Source organism: Tachypleus tridentatus, chromosome 11, assembly GCF_004210375.1.
Source record: "Tachypleus tridentatus isolate NWPU-2018 chromosome 11, ASM421037v1, whole genome shotgun sequence".
NCBI lineage: Eukaryota > Metazoa > Arthropoda > Merostomata > Xiphosura > Limulidae > Tachypleus > Tachypleus tridentatus.
In genome coordinates this window covers 28,807,602-28,826,613 of record NC_134835.1, presented here as the reverse complement: position 1 = coordinate 28,826,613, position 19,012 = coordinate 28,807,602, and the positions used below count along the sequence as shown (strand labels likewise).

Sequence of the window (19,012 nt, the reverse complement as noted above, 5' to 3'; positions counted from 1 at the left end):
TACACAGGATATGTCAGTGGGAGATGTTGGCAACGCTAATGCTTGAACACAAATGACTAAATTTCGTTAGGTGTTTTCCGATTAACGCTTCCTTTCATTATGGTCTTATACTTTTGACCAGCTAGTATTTAGGCTAATTTCATAGGGTTTATATTTTGCCTCTTAAATGCTAAAAAGGTTTTTTATTTTTATTTTCCCTTTTCTTATTTTCATCTTTCGAAGCTCTACTCAAATAAGTGGTTGAGTCTAACAACGCAAAATGCATATTCTCTCTTTATGTTCATTGGCGTTAAGATTTTGGCCTGCAATGTATGATGATTATAATAGACGTTAAGTTGTTCTACTGTTTTACTTTTTAATGTTTATTTACAATCGATTAAATTTACGGGAAATTGTTTGGCTAAAAAATAAAGTTAAAAAACACAGACTAGTCGCTAAGTATTGCAGACATTTCCTGATTTGTATACGTTACAATATAGTGTGAGTAGACTAAGCCTAACTTCCTTAATTTTCACCACCCGAAGAGGATTTTCTGAACAGCCACAAATGTTTCTGACAGCTTCTCAAATAGTTTTGGTCTCTTTTGAATGAAATCTGAGTATATTGTTCGCATTTCGATACATTTTAAATTATTTCCATGGAAACGAGGTTGTTGTGTTCAAGATATTGCAAGAACAAACAATTTTTTTAGGGTTTTTGTTCAGAAAAAGTTTAAGAATTTTGAACAACAAATGTTAAACGTTAAATCTCTTACAGTTTTACTGTTACTGAGGTGTCTGTTTAATTTGATTGGATGTAGAATTTTAACCCATCAATTTTCCTATTATCTGAGCTTTAGCGTGATGTACCTGTAACCTTGCTTATCACTTTAACTACCTAGCAGTCTTTGACATATGTGTAGTTATTTCTCTGTCTCGATCATTAACATGTATTTCGGCACGATAGGCTGTAAACGTATTTATCTTGATAGTTACCTTGTAGTTTCGATTTGATACGTTGCAAACCTGTGCATCTATTGTAATGGACTTAATATTATATATTTATTTTAGAATCGACGTTTCTGTAATTTAAATTTATATTTCGAAATGCATGAAACGTAAACTGCTAAATGTGTATTATGTAATTCACACTTGTTCTCTTACTTTGTGGAAGACTCTCGAGTGTAACAGCCAAAAATATAGGTTTTACGAAAGTATTATCGTATTGTTGGACCAACTGAAATTTCTAGAACCTCGCCTTAACGTTTATAAACTAACACGCCGAGAGACAGTATATATTGTTGATTTGCTACAATTAGTATTTTTCAAACTTTGGAAACTATAACTGTGATAAACACTTATTAATCTGGAAACTCTAGATATCTGACGAGGAACGCTTATAAAAGTTCGAACGTTACAAACCGTTTAACTTCAGCGGATTACTATCGGACGTCAGTATTTCTACAACAACATTAGATAACTTTAGTGGTGAAATATTCTTATGCAATCAATCTGTTAATGAACTGTACGGATATCAACTGGAAATTAATTCGCTTATCGTAAACCGTCGATAAAATATTTAGTTCGTGATCAGACAGAAGACTCAATATTATTTGTAAAACTTTTTTACGTAAAATCATTATTTCTAATAAACATTATTATAAATTTTATTATTGTTTTTATATTGAAATATATTTGTGTTAAGAAAGAAAACTGTGTGTATCAACCTTGTTGGCAAACATTATAATTTTGATACATTTCTATGTTTCATTAACTTCTAAATTGAAATTAATTCAGTTAGGACTATTTTAAATTGTAATACCTAATATAATAAACTGAAGGCTCGTCCTATATAAAATAGAATACGTAACATTTGATAACTACCTCGTAGTTTTGACGTGATATGTGGTAAACTTTTGTATATCGATAGCTATCCTCAGTTAACATGATATGTTGTAAACATTTGTATCTCGATAGGTAGAGTTAATTTTTATGTAATGTGTGATACATGTACCTGTCTCGATAGGTACCCTTAATTCTAATGTGATATGCTGTAGGCTTTTGTATCTCGATAGGTACCCTTAATTTTAATGTGTTATAGTGTAAGCTTTTGTATGTCGATAGGTACCCTTAGTTTTAATGTGTTGTAGTGTAAGCATTTGTATCTCGATAGTTCCTCCGCCAGGTTCTTCTTTATGGTGTCCTCCGCTAGTACAGCTGTATGTCTACAGATTTACAACCCTTATATCAGGGATTCGATTCCCCTCGGTGGGTTCAGCAGATAGCCCGATGTGGCTTTACAATAAGAAAACACATACATACTCTTCTTAATACAATAACTTTAAAAATATCCTGACAGGTAACAGACAAATTGTATAAAGATTTTATGTATTGAAAAATAATAATTATAAAATATAAATTATATATCTCAGCGAAAATCACGTCATGTCTCACAGATTTAGACCAGTTTAATAAGGACAGTGGTGGAAACTTGCAGTGAAGGGTGAACTAAATTGTTGTTTCTGTGTGAGCCTTTAAAGACAATGTTGTTGTGATTGTATTACAGTAAGTGTACAATTATTTCTGAATTGATAAGAAATATAAAGATACAATATTATTGTTCTGAAATTTTAGGTGTTCAAATGAGTTAAAGAGTTAACTCTAAAGATACCATACCAACATGTAATATCTTCAGAGTTTAAAAAGTTAACTTTAAGGATAGCATCCAAACGTATGGAATTCTCAAGAAATTAAAAATATTAACTCTAAGGAGAGCATGTAAAAATTTAGTATCACCAGATGGTTAAAAACTAATTCTCAGGGTAGCATGTAATATAGTAGAGAGTAAAAACTAACTCTGAGGGTAGCATGTAATATACTAGAGAGTAAAAACTAACTTTGAGGGTAGCATGCAATGTACTAGAGAGTAAAAACTAACTCTGAGGGTAGCATGTAATGTACTAGAGAGTAAAAACTAACTTTGAGGGTAGCATGTAATGTACTAGAGAGTAAAAACTAACTCTGAGGGTAGCATGTAATATACTAGAGAGTAAAAACTAACTCTGAGGGTAGCATGTAATGTACTAGAGAGTAAAAACTAACTTTGAGGGTAGCATGTAATGTACTAGAGAGTAAAAACTAACTCTGAGGGTAGCATGTAATATAGTGGAGAATAAAACCTAACTCTGAGGGCAGCATGTAATATACTCAGATAGTAAAAACTAACTGTGTGGGTATCATTTAATATACTAGAGAGTAAAAACTAACTCTGAGGGTAGCATGTAATATACTAGAGAGTAAAAACTAATTCTGAGGGTAGCACGTAATATAGTAGAGAGTAAAAACTAACTCTGAGGGTAGCATGTAATATACTAGAGAGTAAAACCTAACTCTAAGGATATCATGTAATATACTCAGATAGTAAAAACTAACTGTGTGGGTATCATTTAATATAGTAGAGAGTAAAAACTAACTCTGAGGGTAACACGTAATATACTCAGTAAGTGAAAACTAATTCTGAGGGTAGCATGTGATATACTAGAGAGTAAAAACTAACTCTGAGGGTAGCATGTGATATACTAGAGAGTAAAAACTAACTCTGAGGGTAGCATGTGATATACTAGAGAGTAAAAACTAACTCTGATAGTAGCATGCAATGTACTAGAGAGTAAAAACTAACTCTGAGGGCAGCATGTAATATACTCAGATAGTAAAAACTAACTGTGTGGGTATCATTTAATATACTAGAGAGTAAAAACTAATTCTGAGGGTATCATTTAATATAGTAGAGAGTAAAAACTAACTCTGAGGGTAACACGTAATATACTCAGAAAGTGAAAACTAATTCTGAGGGTAGCATGTGATATACTGAGAGAGTAAGAACTAATTCTGAGGGTAGCATGTGATATACTCAGAGAGTAAGAACTAACTCTGAGGGTAGTTATATAAACATATACTATCTCTAGGCAGTAAAAAGACTCAACTGTTAATGTAGCTTTGTTATATATTTTTTATTTAAGCACAAAATGGGCTATCTGTGCTGTGCTCGCCACGAGTATCGAAAACCGGTTTCTAGTGTTATGTCTACAAACTTACCGCTGTGTTACTGTGGTGTCTAAGTGTAGTAGATAATAATGTAATATCCCAAGATGGTAAAAAACGTAATCTAAGGGTATCATATCAACATTTAGAATCCCCATAGAGTAAAAGAGTTAACTCTAAGATTAGCAGATAAATACGTAGTTTCACCAAGACGCAACTGACCAATAAAAAAGCTCATTTCGTTTTGTAATTTAGAAATTATTCTGTATTTATGTTAGCATAAAACGCATATAAATGTGAATTTATCGTTTTTTTGTACTTAGGAACTTTCTTACTTTTTTCATTTTCCGTGAAACGCTAAAATGTAGAATTGGTGTTCTGTTTTGAAGTTTTCCAACCATTTCGTTTTGGGTTTGAGATTATTTTATCTTTAACTCGGGAGTTTTTTAACTCCAATATTAATCCTTGTTTTAATTTTTTTATCGCCTGAATCTCTTTTGTTCTTAAATTAGTTCGAACAAGAACAAAAAATTAGCGAGTGGTAATAAAGAAACCAAAACCAACATTGAACCCTAATTGGCCAGCGAGAGAAATTCTTCTAAAAATTTTAGCAATAAAAATTAAATAGCTTAAAAACACCTCGTTAAACCTCGTGAAAATTGTATCCGTGTAGAACGGAAATTAGTTTATTTTCTTTATTTTAGAAACATGTTAACATCTTTTACAATGATTGTAAGAGCAACAACGGTCACGCACAACCATGTTTTACCTTACTTGATTAGTGTTAGCTCAATATTATATATATCTATATAATAAAAAGTAGAGGTAATGGAACTGAAAACAAAGAAGTTTTCCATGTTACCATATGGAATTTTCATTTCCGCATGATTTGGATAACATGTAGATATTATTTCAGTTGTTTATGATTATATTATATACGATTTACTGGATTTTCCCCGCCAAAACGACTATTACGTTAGTTGAGTATAAGTTAACAAACATTATTTTCTTAGAAAATGGTATACAAATAACAAAGTCTAAAATCTAGTTTAATAGCGAACGTTATTAACATTATTATTATTTCAGTATAATTTATTCAGTTAAATTTAGTTTGGTTGTGATAAAGTAGATTTATCGACCTCAAAAATCATTAGAAAAAAGAATAAATAAACATAGTAGTTCATATGGCGATGTTGATTCTATAAATGTGGTTAAGTCTAATAGATAATCATGAAGCAACGGTATTTTTTTCTTCTGTAGTAAATACCAATCTTTGTATAACCAAACACGTAAAAATTACTGCTATGGAAAAATACTATGCGTGTGTGTTTATGTTTTCCTTATAGCAAAGCCACATCGGGCTAGCTGCCGAGTCTTCCGAGGGGAATCGAGCCCCTGATATTAGCTTTGTAAATCCGAAGACTTACAGCTGTTCCATCGGGGGACACTATGGCAGAGGAATATCTTAAAGTGGATACTCTTACGTATATTTCATTAAAATATAACAAGCATTCTTTTACGTTTCTTAATTAATTAATTAAACAATATGATTGTTTGATTTTTATTAATATAATATAATATAATATAATATAATATAATATAATATAATATAATATAATATTTTGGCAGAAATATGTTTGCTTTTCATATTAGTGTCAAAATTTCCATCTTTCATTAAGGCAATAATCAGCCACTGTTTTTTTTTAAATACTTCATTCATTAAAAACTAGGTTCAAAAGCTGTGGAAAGTCAAATTACTCACCTGTGTGGTTGATCCCATGGGGCCTGATTCGGCTGTCGTATCGTCCAGATCCCATAATATCATCAAGTATTTGTTTTTCGATGGCTCTGAAATTCTGTTTTCCCCTAATAATAATAAAGACAATAACATATTTATTGGGATGTTTGAATGGAAACAAGGGTTATTACTTTGGATAAAAGGATACTTGTCTCACTTAAAGTAAAGATATACAGAAAGTTAATTTCATTTAATAAGAATGTATCGTATCAGTCTTGTGTTAATAAAATCCCAACCTCTTAGTAGAATATGGAGAAAAATAAAGTTATTTTTCAAATAATGATTTCTCACGTTATACAGTTTTTGCATAAGCAAGTAAAAGTATGATTACTTCCTCCTGCACGTGTGAATGTGCTTTAACTTTCACAGTTGGATGAAATAGAGCTAGGGACATTAAAAGCCAATAGTAATTCACACACACATACACATATGTATATTAAATAACAAGTTTCACTCGATAAAAATGATAGTAAACATTTTGGTATTCAATTACTTCTAGTGTATTTGATTTACGAATATAAAAGTAGCTTGAGATCAGGCGAAACTTCCTTTTTATTTGAGGCCCCGGCATGGCCAGGTGGTTAAAGCACTCGACTCGTAATTTGAGGGTCATAGGTTCTAATCCTCGTCGTACCAAACATGCTCGCTGTGTGTGCGTTATAATGTGACGGTCAATCCCACTATTCGTTGATAACAGACTAGCCCAAGAGTTGGCGGTGGGTGGTGATGACTAGCTGCCTTCCCTCTAGTCTTACACTGCTAAATTAGGGACGGCTAGCACAGATAGCCCTCGAGTAGCTTTACACGAAGTTCCAAAGAACAAAGTGATCCGAATAAGTTAGTTTGGGACCCCCAACTTACAACTTTAGCATGGTGATTGAGAAACAGTGTCGTAGTAAAAACATAATTTGATTAATTCAGCAAAGTTTATGTCGGCTAATTGTTTATTTAGAATTAAAATTAATTTAGCATCTATGTTTTTAGGTCTTTTTGGTTTTCTTGGCGGTTCTCCAGAAGAAAGTATCGCAGCTCCCAACTGGGAAAAATTGTTCTAATCTATCAGGTCTAAAAACGGCAAGCGCAGATAAACCTGGATTAGCTTTTCACGAATACTGGAAAACAATCAACATATGACTTACATACTAGGACAAACCTCATGAATGTTTGTCATACCATACTTTATGTGCTGAACGGTAATTTTAAGTAAATAGTGGATTAAAGCACACGAGTGAGATATTGGTCAAGTAAAAATATATGAACATCAACGGTGGGACAATGGTAAGTCTTCGGAGTTAAAACGCTAAAATCAAGGGCTCGATTCCCCTCGGTGAACACAGCAGATAGCTCAATGTGGCTTTGCTACAAGAAAACACACACAGTGTACTGATATGAATGTTCTTCTGAAACCTACCTGTAAATATTTCTTCGATATAAAACAGTTTTTTTAATGGAATATAATATTTACAACGATTCATTTTAAGGCAATAAACGATTTAAATTATAAATATGCCCCAGTTATAATATGTATATTATAAAAACTTTAAGTACAGGATTCGATATTTATATATTAAACTTAAAGGTATAATCACTTTTCATCAACAAGGTTGGGCAGTTAATGTGTTGTATCTATACAATACAATTTAAAGTTTTGACAACCTTTAGTAGATAGAATTCGTTTCTTAAGTAATTAAAGATTCGCATGATCCTGCCACCAGGTTTTCAAGGTTTTAAACAATTATTGGCAGTGTCTTACACTTATCAAAACTTTACTTGCAAATACTGTTGTATCTAAATCTATTTCATATTTACGAGAGATTTCTCTGCTAATTATGATTTGTGGTTTTGAAATAGTGTAAGCAGGAGAAATGTCTACTGTTAAACTAAAATTTGCCACCAGGCGGCGTTTTGCCCTCTTTATTTTGATTTGTAAATCATACTTATTGATGAAGAACAAACAAAAACTAAAATAATTTTCAAAGTGCTTACGTACGTGATTACAGAAGTGTTTATGTTTATATCATAGGTATATTATCTGATCTTTATTTCCTAAAAACTCTATTACTATTTTTATATATATATCATTTTTAGTAACTACATATTGGTCACTAACCCTTGAGTAGAAATTATTTTTTTATTTTTTTTACAATTCTTAAGAGCACTTTTAAAAGTGATTTTTTTTTCTGCTTAATGACGTGGTAATGCAAAGAAAAGAGAAATAAGGGAAAATGAATTAATGGCTACCTTATAACAAATTGAGTTCTGAATCAGTTAAAGCTACGACGAATGTGAGTTTGATCTAGTGTTAGGCGTTCTACATATATAAACAACTGTTATAACACACTTTACAATGTTCGATATTTAATTTTATCCCACTTTTGTATACATTGTATATATATATATTCCTATGAGAAAACTAACTTTTTACTAATAAATAAGATGCTAAATTTGCTTATTTATATCACACCCAGATACCATCAAAACGTACCCAGTTTGGTATAAATGTCACTATCATATACCACACCCAGATAACATCGAAATGTCCCCAGTTTGGTATAAATGTCACTATCATATACCACACCAAGCTAACATAGAAACGTCCCCAGTTTGGTATAAATGTCACTATCATATACCACACCAAGATAACATAGAAACGTCCCCAGTTTGGTATAAATGTCACTATCATATACCACACCAAGATAACATCGAAACGTCCCCAGTTTGGTATAAATGTCACTATCATATACCACACCAAGATAACATAGAAACGTCCCCAGTTTGGTATAAATGTCACTATCATATACCACACCAAGATAACATAGAAACGTCCCCAGTTTGGTATAAATGTCACTATCATATACCACACCAAGATAACATAGAAACGTCCCCAGTTTGGTATAAATGTCACTATCATATACCACACCAAGATAACATCGAAACGTCCCCAGTTTGGTATAAATGTCACTATCATATACCATACCAAGCTAACATCGAAACGTCCCCAGTTTGGTATAAATGTCACTATCATATACCATACCAAGCTAACATCGAAACGTCCCCAGTTTGGTATAAATGTCACTATCATATACCACATCCAGATAACATCGAAATGTCCCCAGTTTGGTATAAATGTCACTATCATATACCACATCCAGATAACATCGAAACGTACCCAGTTTGTTATAAATGTCACTATCATATACCACATCCAGATAACATCGAAACGTCCCCAGTTTGGTATAAATGTCACTATCATATACCACATCCAGATAACATCGAAATGTCCCCAGTTTGTTATAAATGTCACAATCATATACCACACCAAGCTAACATCGAAACGTCCCCAGTTTGGTATAAATGTCACTATCATATACCATACCAAGCTAACATCGAAACGTCCCCAGTTTGGTATAAATGTCACTATCATATACCATACCAAGATAACATCGAAACGTCCCCAGTTTGTTATAAATGTCACTATCATATACCACACCAAGATAATATCGAAACGTCCCCAGTTTGTTATAAATGTCACTACCATATACCACACCAAGATAACATCGAAACGTCCCCAGTTTGTTATAAATGTCACAATCATATACCACACCCAGATAACATCGAAATGTACCCAGTTTGTTATAAATGTCACAATCATATACCACACCAAGATAACATCGAAACGTTCCCAGTTTGGTATAAATGTCACAATCATATACCACACCAAGATAACATCGAAATGTCCCCAGTTTGTTATAAATGTCACAATCATATACCACACCCAGCTAACATCGAAATGTCCCCAGTTTGGTATAAATGTCACTATCATATACCACATCCAGCTAACATCGAAACGTCCCCAGTTTGGTATAAATGTCACAATCATATACCACACCCAGCTAACATCGAAACGTCCCCAGTTTGGTATAAATGTCACTATCATATACACACCAAGCTAACATCGAAATGTCCCCAGTTTGGTATAAATGTCACTATCATATACCACATCCAGCTAACATCGAAACGTCCCCAGTTTGGTATAAATGTCACAATCATATACCACACCCAGCTAACATCGAAACGTCCCCAGTTTGGTATAAATGTCACTATCATATACCACACCCAGCTAACATCGAAATGTCCCCAGTTTGGTATAAATGTCACTATCATATACCACACCAAGCTAACATCGAAACGTCCCCAGTTTGGTATAAATGTCACTATCATATACCACACCAAGATAACATAGAAACGTCCCCAGTTTGGTATAAATGTCACTATCATATACCACACCAAGCTAACATCGAAACGTACCCAGTTTGTTATAAATGTCACTATCATATACCACATCCAGATAACATAGAAACGTCCCCAGTTTGTTATAAATGTCACTATCATATACCATACCAAGCTAACATCGAAACGTCCCCAGTTTGGTATAAATGTCGCTATCATATACCACACCAAGCTAACATCGAAACGTACCCAGTTTGTTATAAATGTCACTATCATATACCACATCCAGATAACATAGAAACGTCCCCAGTTTGTTATAAATGTCACTATCATATACCATACCAAGCTAACATCGAAACGTCCCCAGTTTGGTATAAATGTCACTACCATATACCACACCAAGATAACATAGAAACGTCCCCAGTTTGTTATAAATGTCACTATCATATACCATACCAAGCTAACATCGAAACGTCCCCAGTTTGGTATAAATGTCACTATCATATACCACACCAAGCTAACATCGAAACGTTCCCAGTTTGGTATAAATGTCACTATCATATACCACACCAAGATAACATAGAAACGTCCCCAGTTTGGTATAAATGTCACTATCATATACCATACCAAGCTAACATCGAAACGTCCCCAGTTTGGTATAAATGTCACTATCATATACCACACCAAGATAACATAGAAACGTCCCCAGTTTGGTATAAATGTCACTATCATATACCACACCAAGATAACATCGAAACGTCCCCAGTTTGGTATAAATGTCACTATCATATACCATACCAAGCTAACATCGAAACGTCCCCAGTTTGGTATAAATGTCACTATCATATACCATACCAAGCTAACATCGAAACGTCCCCAGTTTGGTATAAATGTCACTATCATATACCACATCCAGATAACATCGAAATGTCCCCAGTTTGGTATAAATGTCACTATCATATACCACATCCAGATAACATCGAAACGTACCCAGTTTGTTATAAATGTCACTATCATATACCACATCCAGATAACATCGAAACGTCCCCAGTTTGGTATAAATGTCACAATCATATACCACACCCAGCTAACATCGAAACGTCCCCAGTTTGGTATAAATGTCACTATCATATACCACATCCAGATAACATCGAAACGTCCCCAGTTTGGTATAAATGTCACTATCATATACCATACCAAGCTAACATCGAAACGTCCCCAGTTTGGTATAAATGTCACTATCATATACCACATCCAGATAACATCGAAATGTCCCCAGTTTGGTATAAATGTCACTATCATATACCACATCCAGATAACATCGAAATGTCCCCAGTTTGTTATAAATGTCACAATCATATACCACACCAAGCTAACATCGAAACGTCCCCAGTTTGGTATAAATGTCACTATCATATACCATACCAAGCTAACATCGAAACGTCCCCAGTTTGGTATAAATGTCACTATCATATACCATACCAAGATAACATCGAAACGTCCCCAGTTTGTTATAAATGTCACTATCATATACCACACCAAGATAATATCGAAACGTCCCCAGTTTGTTATAAATGTCACTACCATATACCACACCAAGATAACATCGAAACGTCCCCAGTTTGTTATAAATGTCACAATCATATACCACACCCAGATAACATCGAAATGTACCCAGTTTGTTATAAATGTCACAATCATATACCACACCAAGATAACATCGAAACGTTCCCAGTTTGGTATAAATGTCACAATCATATACCACACCAAGATAACATCGAAATGTCCCCAGTTTGTTATAAATGTCACAATCATATACCACACCCAGCTAACATCGAAATGTCCCCAGTTTGGTATAAATGTCACTATCATATACCACATCCAGCTAACATCGAAACGTCCCCAGTTTGGTATAAATGTCACAATCATATACCACACCCAGCTAACATCGAAACGTCCCCAGTTTGGTATAAATGTCACTATCATATACACACCAAGCTAACATCGAAATGTCCCCAGTTTGGTATAAATGTCACTATCATATACCACATCCAGCTAACATCGAAACGTCCCCAGTTTGGTATAAATGTCACAATCATATACCACACCCAGCTAACATCGAAACGTCCCCAGTTTGGTATAAATGTCACTATCATATACCACACCCAGCTAACATCGAAATGTCCCCAGTTTGGTATAAATGTCACTATCATATACCACACCAAGCTAACATCGAAACGTCCCCAGTTTGGTATAAATGTCACTATCATATACCACACCAAGATAACATAGAAACGTCCCCAGTTTGGTATAAATGTCACTATCATATACCACACCAAGCTAACATCGAAACGTACCCAGTTTGTTATAAATGTCACTATCATATACCACATCCAGATAACATAGAAACGTCCCCAGTTTGTTATAAATGTCACTATCATATACCATACCAAGCTAACATCGAAACGTCCCCAGTTTGGTATAAATGTCGCTATCATATACCACACCAAGCTAACATCGAAACGTACCCAGTTTGTTATAAATGTCACTATCATATACCACATCCAGATAACATAGAAACGTCCCCAGTTTGTTATAAATGTCACTATCATATACCATACCAAGCTAACATCGAAACGTCCCCAGTTTGGTATAAATGTCACTACCATATACCACACCAAGATAACATAGAAACGTCCCCAGTTTGTTATAAATGTCACTATCATATACCATACCAAGCTAACATCGAAACGTCCCCAGTTTGGTATAAATGTCACTATCATATACCACACCAAGCTAACATCGAAACGTTCCCAGTTTGGTATAAATGTCACTATCATATACCACACCAAGATAACATAGAAACGTCCCCAGTTTGGTATAAATGTCACTATCATATACCATACCAAGCTAACATCGAAACGTCCCCAGTTTGGTATAAATGTCACTATCATATACCATACCAAGATAACATCGAAACGTCCCCACTTTGTTATAAATGTCACTATCGTATACCACACCAAGATAATATCGAAACGTCCCCAGTTTGTTATAAATGTCACTACCATATACCACACCAAGATAACATCGAAACGTCCCCAGTTTGTTATAAATGTCACTATCGTATACCACACCAAGATAATATCGAAACGTCCCCAGTTTGTTATAAATGTCACTACCATATACCACACCAAGATAACATCGAAATGTCCCCAGTTTGTTATAAATGTCACAATCATATACCACACCCAGATAACATCGAAATGTCCCCAGTTTGGTATAAATGTCACAATCATATACCACACCAAGATAACATCGAAACGTCCCCAGTTTGTTATAAATGTCACAATCATATACCACACCAAGATAATATCGAAACGTCCCCAGTTTGTTATAAATGTCACTACCATATACCACACCAAGATAACATCGAAACGTCCCCAGTTTGGTATAAATGTCACAATCATATACCACACCAAGATAACATCGAAATGTCCCCAGTTTGTTATAAATGTCACAATCATATACCACACCAAGATAACATCGAAACGTCCCCAGTTTGTTATAAATGTCACAATCATATACCACACCCAGATAATATCGAAACGTCCCCAGTTTGTTATAAATGTCACAATCATATACCACACCAAGATAACATCGAAACGTCCCCAGTTTGTTATAAATGTCACTACCATATACCACACCAAGATAACATCGAAACGTCCCCAGTTTGGTATAAATGTCACTATCATATACCACACCAAGATAATATCGAAACTTCCCCAGTTTGGTATAAATGTCACTATCATATACCACACCAAGATAACATCGAAACGTTCCCAGTTTGGTATAAATGTCACAATCATATACCACACCAAGATAACATCGAAATGTCCCCAGTTTGTTATAAATGTCACAATCATATACCACACCCAGCTAACATCGAAACGTCCCCAGTTTGGTATAAATGTCACTATCATATACCACACCAAGATAACATCGAAACGTCCCCAGTTTGGTATAAATGTCACTATCATTGTTTGGTGGTTCATGTTCAAACAGCGTTTGTCATTAATTAGTTTCGTTTCAAATATAAATTACGTGGATGTACGTAGTAGGTTTAAAAGGTGTATACTAAACAGAACATGAATAGAAACTAATAATGTGTATCTTGAAGATCATAAAACTAAACAAAATACCAAGTTGAATAACACTGGAAAAAACAGAAAAGGTTTAATAAATATGCAAGGAAATTTCTAAAAAAGCTTAAAACATAAACTTGATAATGTAAATCACATCAACACATTAAATGATACACAAAATATATAAATCATGCAGTATTAATCGTGATCATGTTACAACTGAAGACAGTAACAATCATGATCATGTTATAACTGAAGACACTAACAATCATCATCATGTTATAACTGAAGACAGTAACAATCATGATCATGTTATAACTGAAGACACTAACAATCATCATCATGCTATAATTGAAGACAGTAACAATCATGATCATATTATAACTGAAGACAGTAACAATCATGATCATGTTATAACTGAAGACACTAACAATCATCATCATGTTATAACTGAAGACACTAACATTCATCATCATGTTATAACTGAAGACACTAACAATCATCATCATGTTATAACTGAAGACACTAACAATCATCATCATATTATAATTGAAGACACTAACAATCATGATCATGTTATAACTGAAGACAGTAACAATCATCATGTTATAACTGAAGACAGTAACAATCATCGTCATGTTATAACTGAAGACACTAACAATCATGATGTTATAACTGAAGACAGTAACAATCATGATCATGTTATAACTGAAGACAGTAACAATCATCATCATGTTATAACTGAAGACACTAACAATCATCATCATGTTATAACTGAAGACACTAACAATCATCATGTTATAACTGAAGACAGTAACAATCATGATCATGTTATAACTGAAGACAGTAACAATCATCATCATGTTATAACTGAAGACAGTAACAATCATCATCATGTTATAACTGAAGACAGTAACAAACATCATCATGTTATAACTAAAGACAGTAACAAACATCATCATGTTATAACTGAAGACACTAACAATCATGATCATGTTATAACTGAAGACAGTAACAATCATCATGTTATAACTGAAGACAGTAACAATCATCATCATGTTATAACTGAAGACAGTAACAAATATCATCATGTTATAACTAAAGACAGTAACAATCATCGTCATGTTATAACTGAAGACACTAACAATCATGATCATGTTATAACTGAAGACAGTAACAATCATCATCATGTTATAACTGAAGACAGTAACAAACATCATCATGTTATAACTAAAGATAGTAACAAACATCATCATGTTATAACTGAAGACACTAACAATCATGATCATGTTATAACTGAAGACAGTAACAATCATCATGTTATAACTGAAGACAGTAACAATCATCATCATGTTATAACTGAAGACAGTAACAAACATCATCATGTTATAACTGAAGACAGTAACAATCATCGTCATGTTATAACTGAAGACACTAACAATCATGATCATGTTATAACTGAAGACAGTAACAATCATCATGTTATAACTGAAGACAGTAACAATCATCATCATGTTATAACTGAAGACACTAACAATCATGATCATGTTATAACTGAAGACACTAACAATCATGATCATGTTATAACTGAAGACAGTAACAATCATCGTCATGTTATAACTGAAGACACTAACAATCATGATCATGTTATAACTGAAGACTAACAAACATCATCATGCTATAACTAAAGACAGTAACAATCATCATCATGTTATAACTGAAGACACTAACAATCATGATCATGTTATAACTGAAGACACTAACAATCATGATCATGTTATAACTGAAGACAGTAACAATCATCGTCATGTTATAACTGAAGACACTAACAATCATGATCATGTTATAACTGAAGACTAACAATCATCATCATGTTATAACTGAAGACTAACAAACATCATCATGCTATAACTAAAGACAGTAACAATCATCGTCATGTTATAACTGAAGACACTAACAATCATGATCATGTTATAACTGAAGACAGTAACAATCATCATGTTATAACTGAAGACAGTAACAATCATCATCATGTTATAACTGAAGACACTAACAATCATGATCATGTTATAACTGAAGACACTAACAATCATGATCATGTTATAACTGAAGACAGTAACAATCATCGTCATGTTATAACTGAAGACACTAACAATCATGATCATGTTATAACTGAAGACAGTAACAATCATCATCATGTTATAACTGAAGACTAACAAACATCATCATGCTATAACTAAAGACAGTAACAATCATCGTCATGTTATAACTGAAGACACTAACAATCATGATCATGTTATAACTGAAGACAGTAACAATCATCATGTTATAACTGAAGACAGTAACAATCATCATCATGTTATAACTGAAGACACTAACAATCATCATCATGTTATAACTGAAGACACTAACATTCATCATCATGTTATAACTGAAGACACTAACAATCATCATCATGTTATAACTGAAGACACTAACAATCATCATCATATTATAATTGAAGACACTAACAATCATGATCATGTTATAACTGAAGACAGTAACAATCATCATGTTATAACTGAAGACAGTAACAATCATCGTCATGTTATAACTGAAGACACTAACAATCATGATGTTATAACTGAAGACAGTAACAATCATGATCATGTTATAACTGAAGACAGTAACAATCATCGTCATGTTATAACTGAAGACACTAACAATCATCATCATGTTATAACTGAAGACACTAACAATCATCATGTTATAACTGAAGACAGTAACAATCATGATCATGTTATAACTGAAGACAGTAACAATCATCATCATGTTATAACTGAAGACAGTAACAATCATCATCATGTTATAACTGAAGACAGTAACAAACATCATCATGTTATAACTAAAGACAGTAACAAACATCATCATGTTATAACTGAAGACACTAACAATCATGATCATGTTATAACTGAAGACAGTAACAATCATCATGTTATAACTGAAGACAGTAACAATCATCATCATGTTATAACTGAAGACAGTAACAAATATCATCATGTTATAACTAAAGACAGTAACAATCATCGTCATGTTATAACTGAAGACACTAACAATCATGATCATGTTATAACTGAAGACACTAACAATCATGATCATGTTATAACTGAAGACTAACAATCATCATCATGTTATAACTGAAGACTAACAAACATCATCATGCTATAACTAAAGACAGTAACAATCATCGTCATGTTATAACTGAAGACACTAACAATCATGATCATGTTATAACTGAAGACAGTAACAATCATCATGTTATAACTGAAGACAGTAACAATCATCATCATGTTATAACTGAAGACACTAACAATCATAATTATGTTACAGCTGAAGATATTCAGTGAAAAAGGACCTTCGATTATTTCTGTGCAAAATTAATTTTTGTGTTAGAGAAAATTTTCACAATTTAATGACGTCACAGAGGATGAGACTTTAAAGACGATAACCTTTAGTAAGTATATGAAGAATCCTCAGGTCTGCAGACGATTAGTGTAGGATAAGGCAGTACCTCTCGCGGGAAGGGATTACCTACCACAGAAGGTTTGGGCACGTAAAGCCTTTGAAAACCCTGCCATTGATCGACCAAATAGGAAGGACTCAGACTCACGCGTCCGTTTGCTGTAGTAACCCAAAGATTTGTCTCAGTGTTATCTGATCTATTCTCAGCAGCTGTTGTTGCAAAGCTGGTATCAGGCTATCCGATAATAACTTGCTTTCAAAATTTTTCCGTTCGTGATAAATATAAGTTTGAAATGCTGAGAAACGCACAATGGGAAAGCTTGAAAAAGTGCGTAGCTGACAAACTGATGAAATAAAATAGGCCTGTCTTAAAACTATGTTAAAACCTATGGAGCTCTCGAATAGACTGGTAAACTATCTTAACTCGTGAGAAGTGAGCTCAGAAAGTGATATGTGTCCAGAAAATCTCACACCGTTTGAAAACCGTGATGAAACAACTTATCGAAGGCTGTTTTTATTTATTAATCTTGAAATCGAACCTGTCTTTTATATAAAAACTTAAGACTGTTACACGATTTCTTATGGACATAATTACACATTCTAGAATAATTAAGCAACACTTAAATTACCTTTACAAAATACGTTTTTTTTTGTTTCTTAGGGTCAAACGGTCTCACGCTTTAAGCTTATGCGTTGTCCTTAACTGCAACGTAGAATTTGATAAGTTTTAAAGGTTCTAATGACCGAATCTCAATAAACGTCGCTATAAATCAGTATTATTGTGGAAACTCTGTGTCTTGACTTTTAAGAGAGAAAAGTGTTGCTTTATTTAAAAAAAAAACACTTCTTTTTAACAAGTCATTAATCTCACAAACTTTTCTAATAAAAAATAAACCAGGAGTCTTCTCTCTTATCGACGAGCGCATCTCGCAATTTATAGTCATATTATAAATCGAAAACGTGTTACGTAAAGTTTTTCTGACCTGCCATTCGTTGCATTTTATGACTTTTTTTATTCAAATTCGTTTCTATCCATGGAAGTTGAAAGTTTTTAAGTTAAAATACAATAATAATTTTCATGTATTACAAGAAGTTGTCATGCTATAAATATATTTTTTTACTTAAATCAGAAATGTTTTCAATGTTTTGAAAAGAGGGTTAATGCATCTTTCAAACTGATTTTTCATTTAGGCAGAACTTAAAATACTTACAGGAAATTGGTCCATTATATTAAGTTAGTTTTGAACAATTACAGCATCCAAAATCTTCCAAATCAACTGTTCTACCAGATCAAACTAAAGTGTACCATTTACGACGCAAGT

General features: G+C 33.3%; 1 protein-coding gene across 2 annotated transcripts in view; it reads right to left on the bottom strand.

Annotated features, from left to right (window-relative positions):
• LOC143231833 (glutamate-gated chloride channel-like) overlaps positions 1-19,012 on the bottom strand; it is a 210,885-nt gene that overhangs the window by 77,271 nt on the left and 114,602 nt on the right. For both annotated transcript variants that reach the window (XM_076466506.1, XM_076466507.1), the window contains exon 3: positions 5,782-5,885. In XM_076466506.1, coding sequence (XP_076322621.1) covers positions 5,782-5,885 — 104 coding nt within the window. The remainder of the gene's footprint in view (positions 1-5,781; positions 5,886-19,012) is intronic.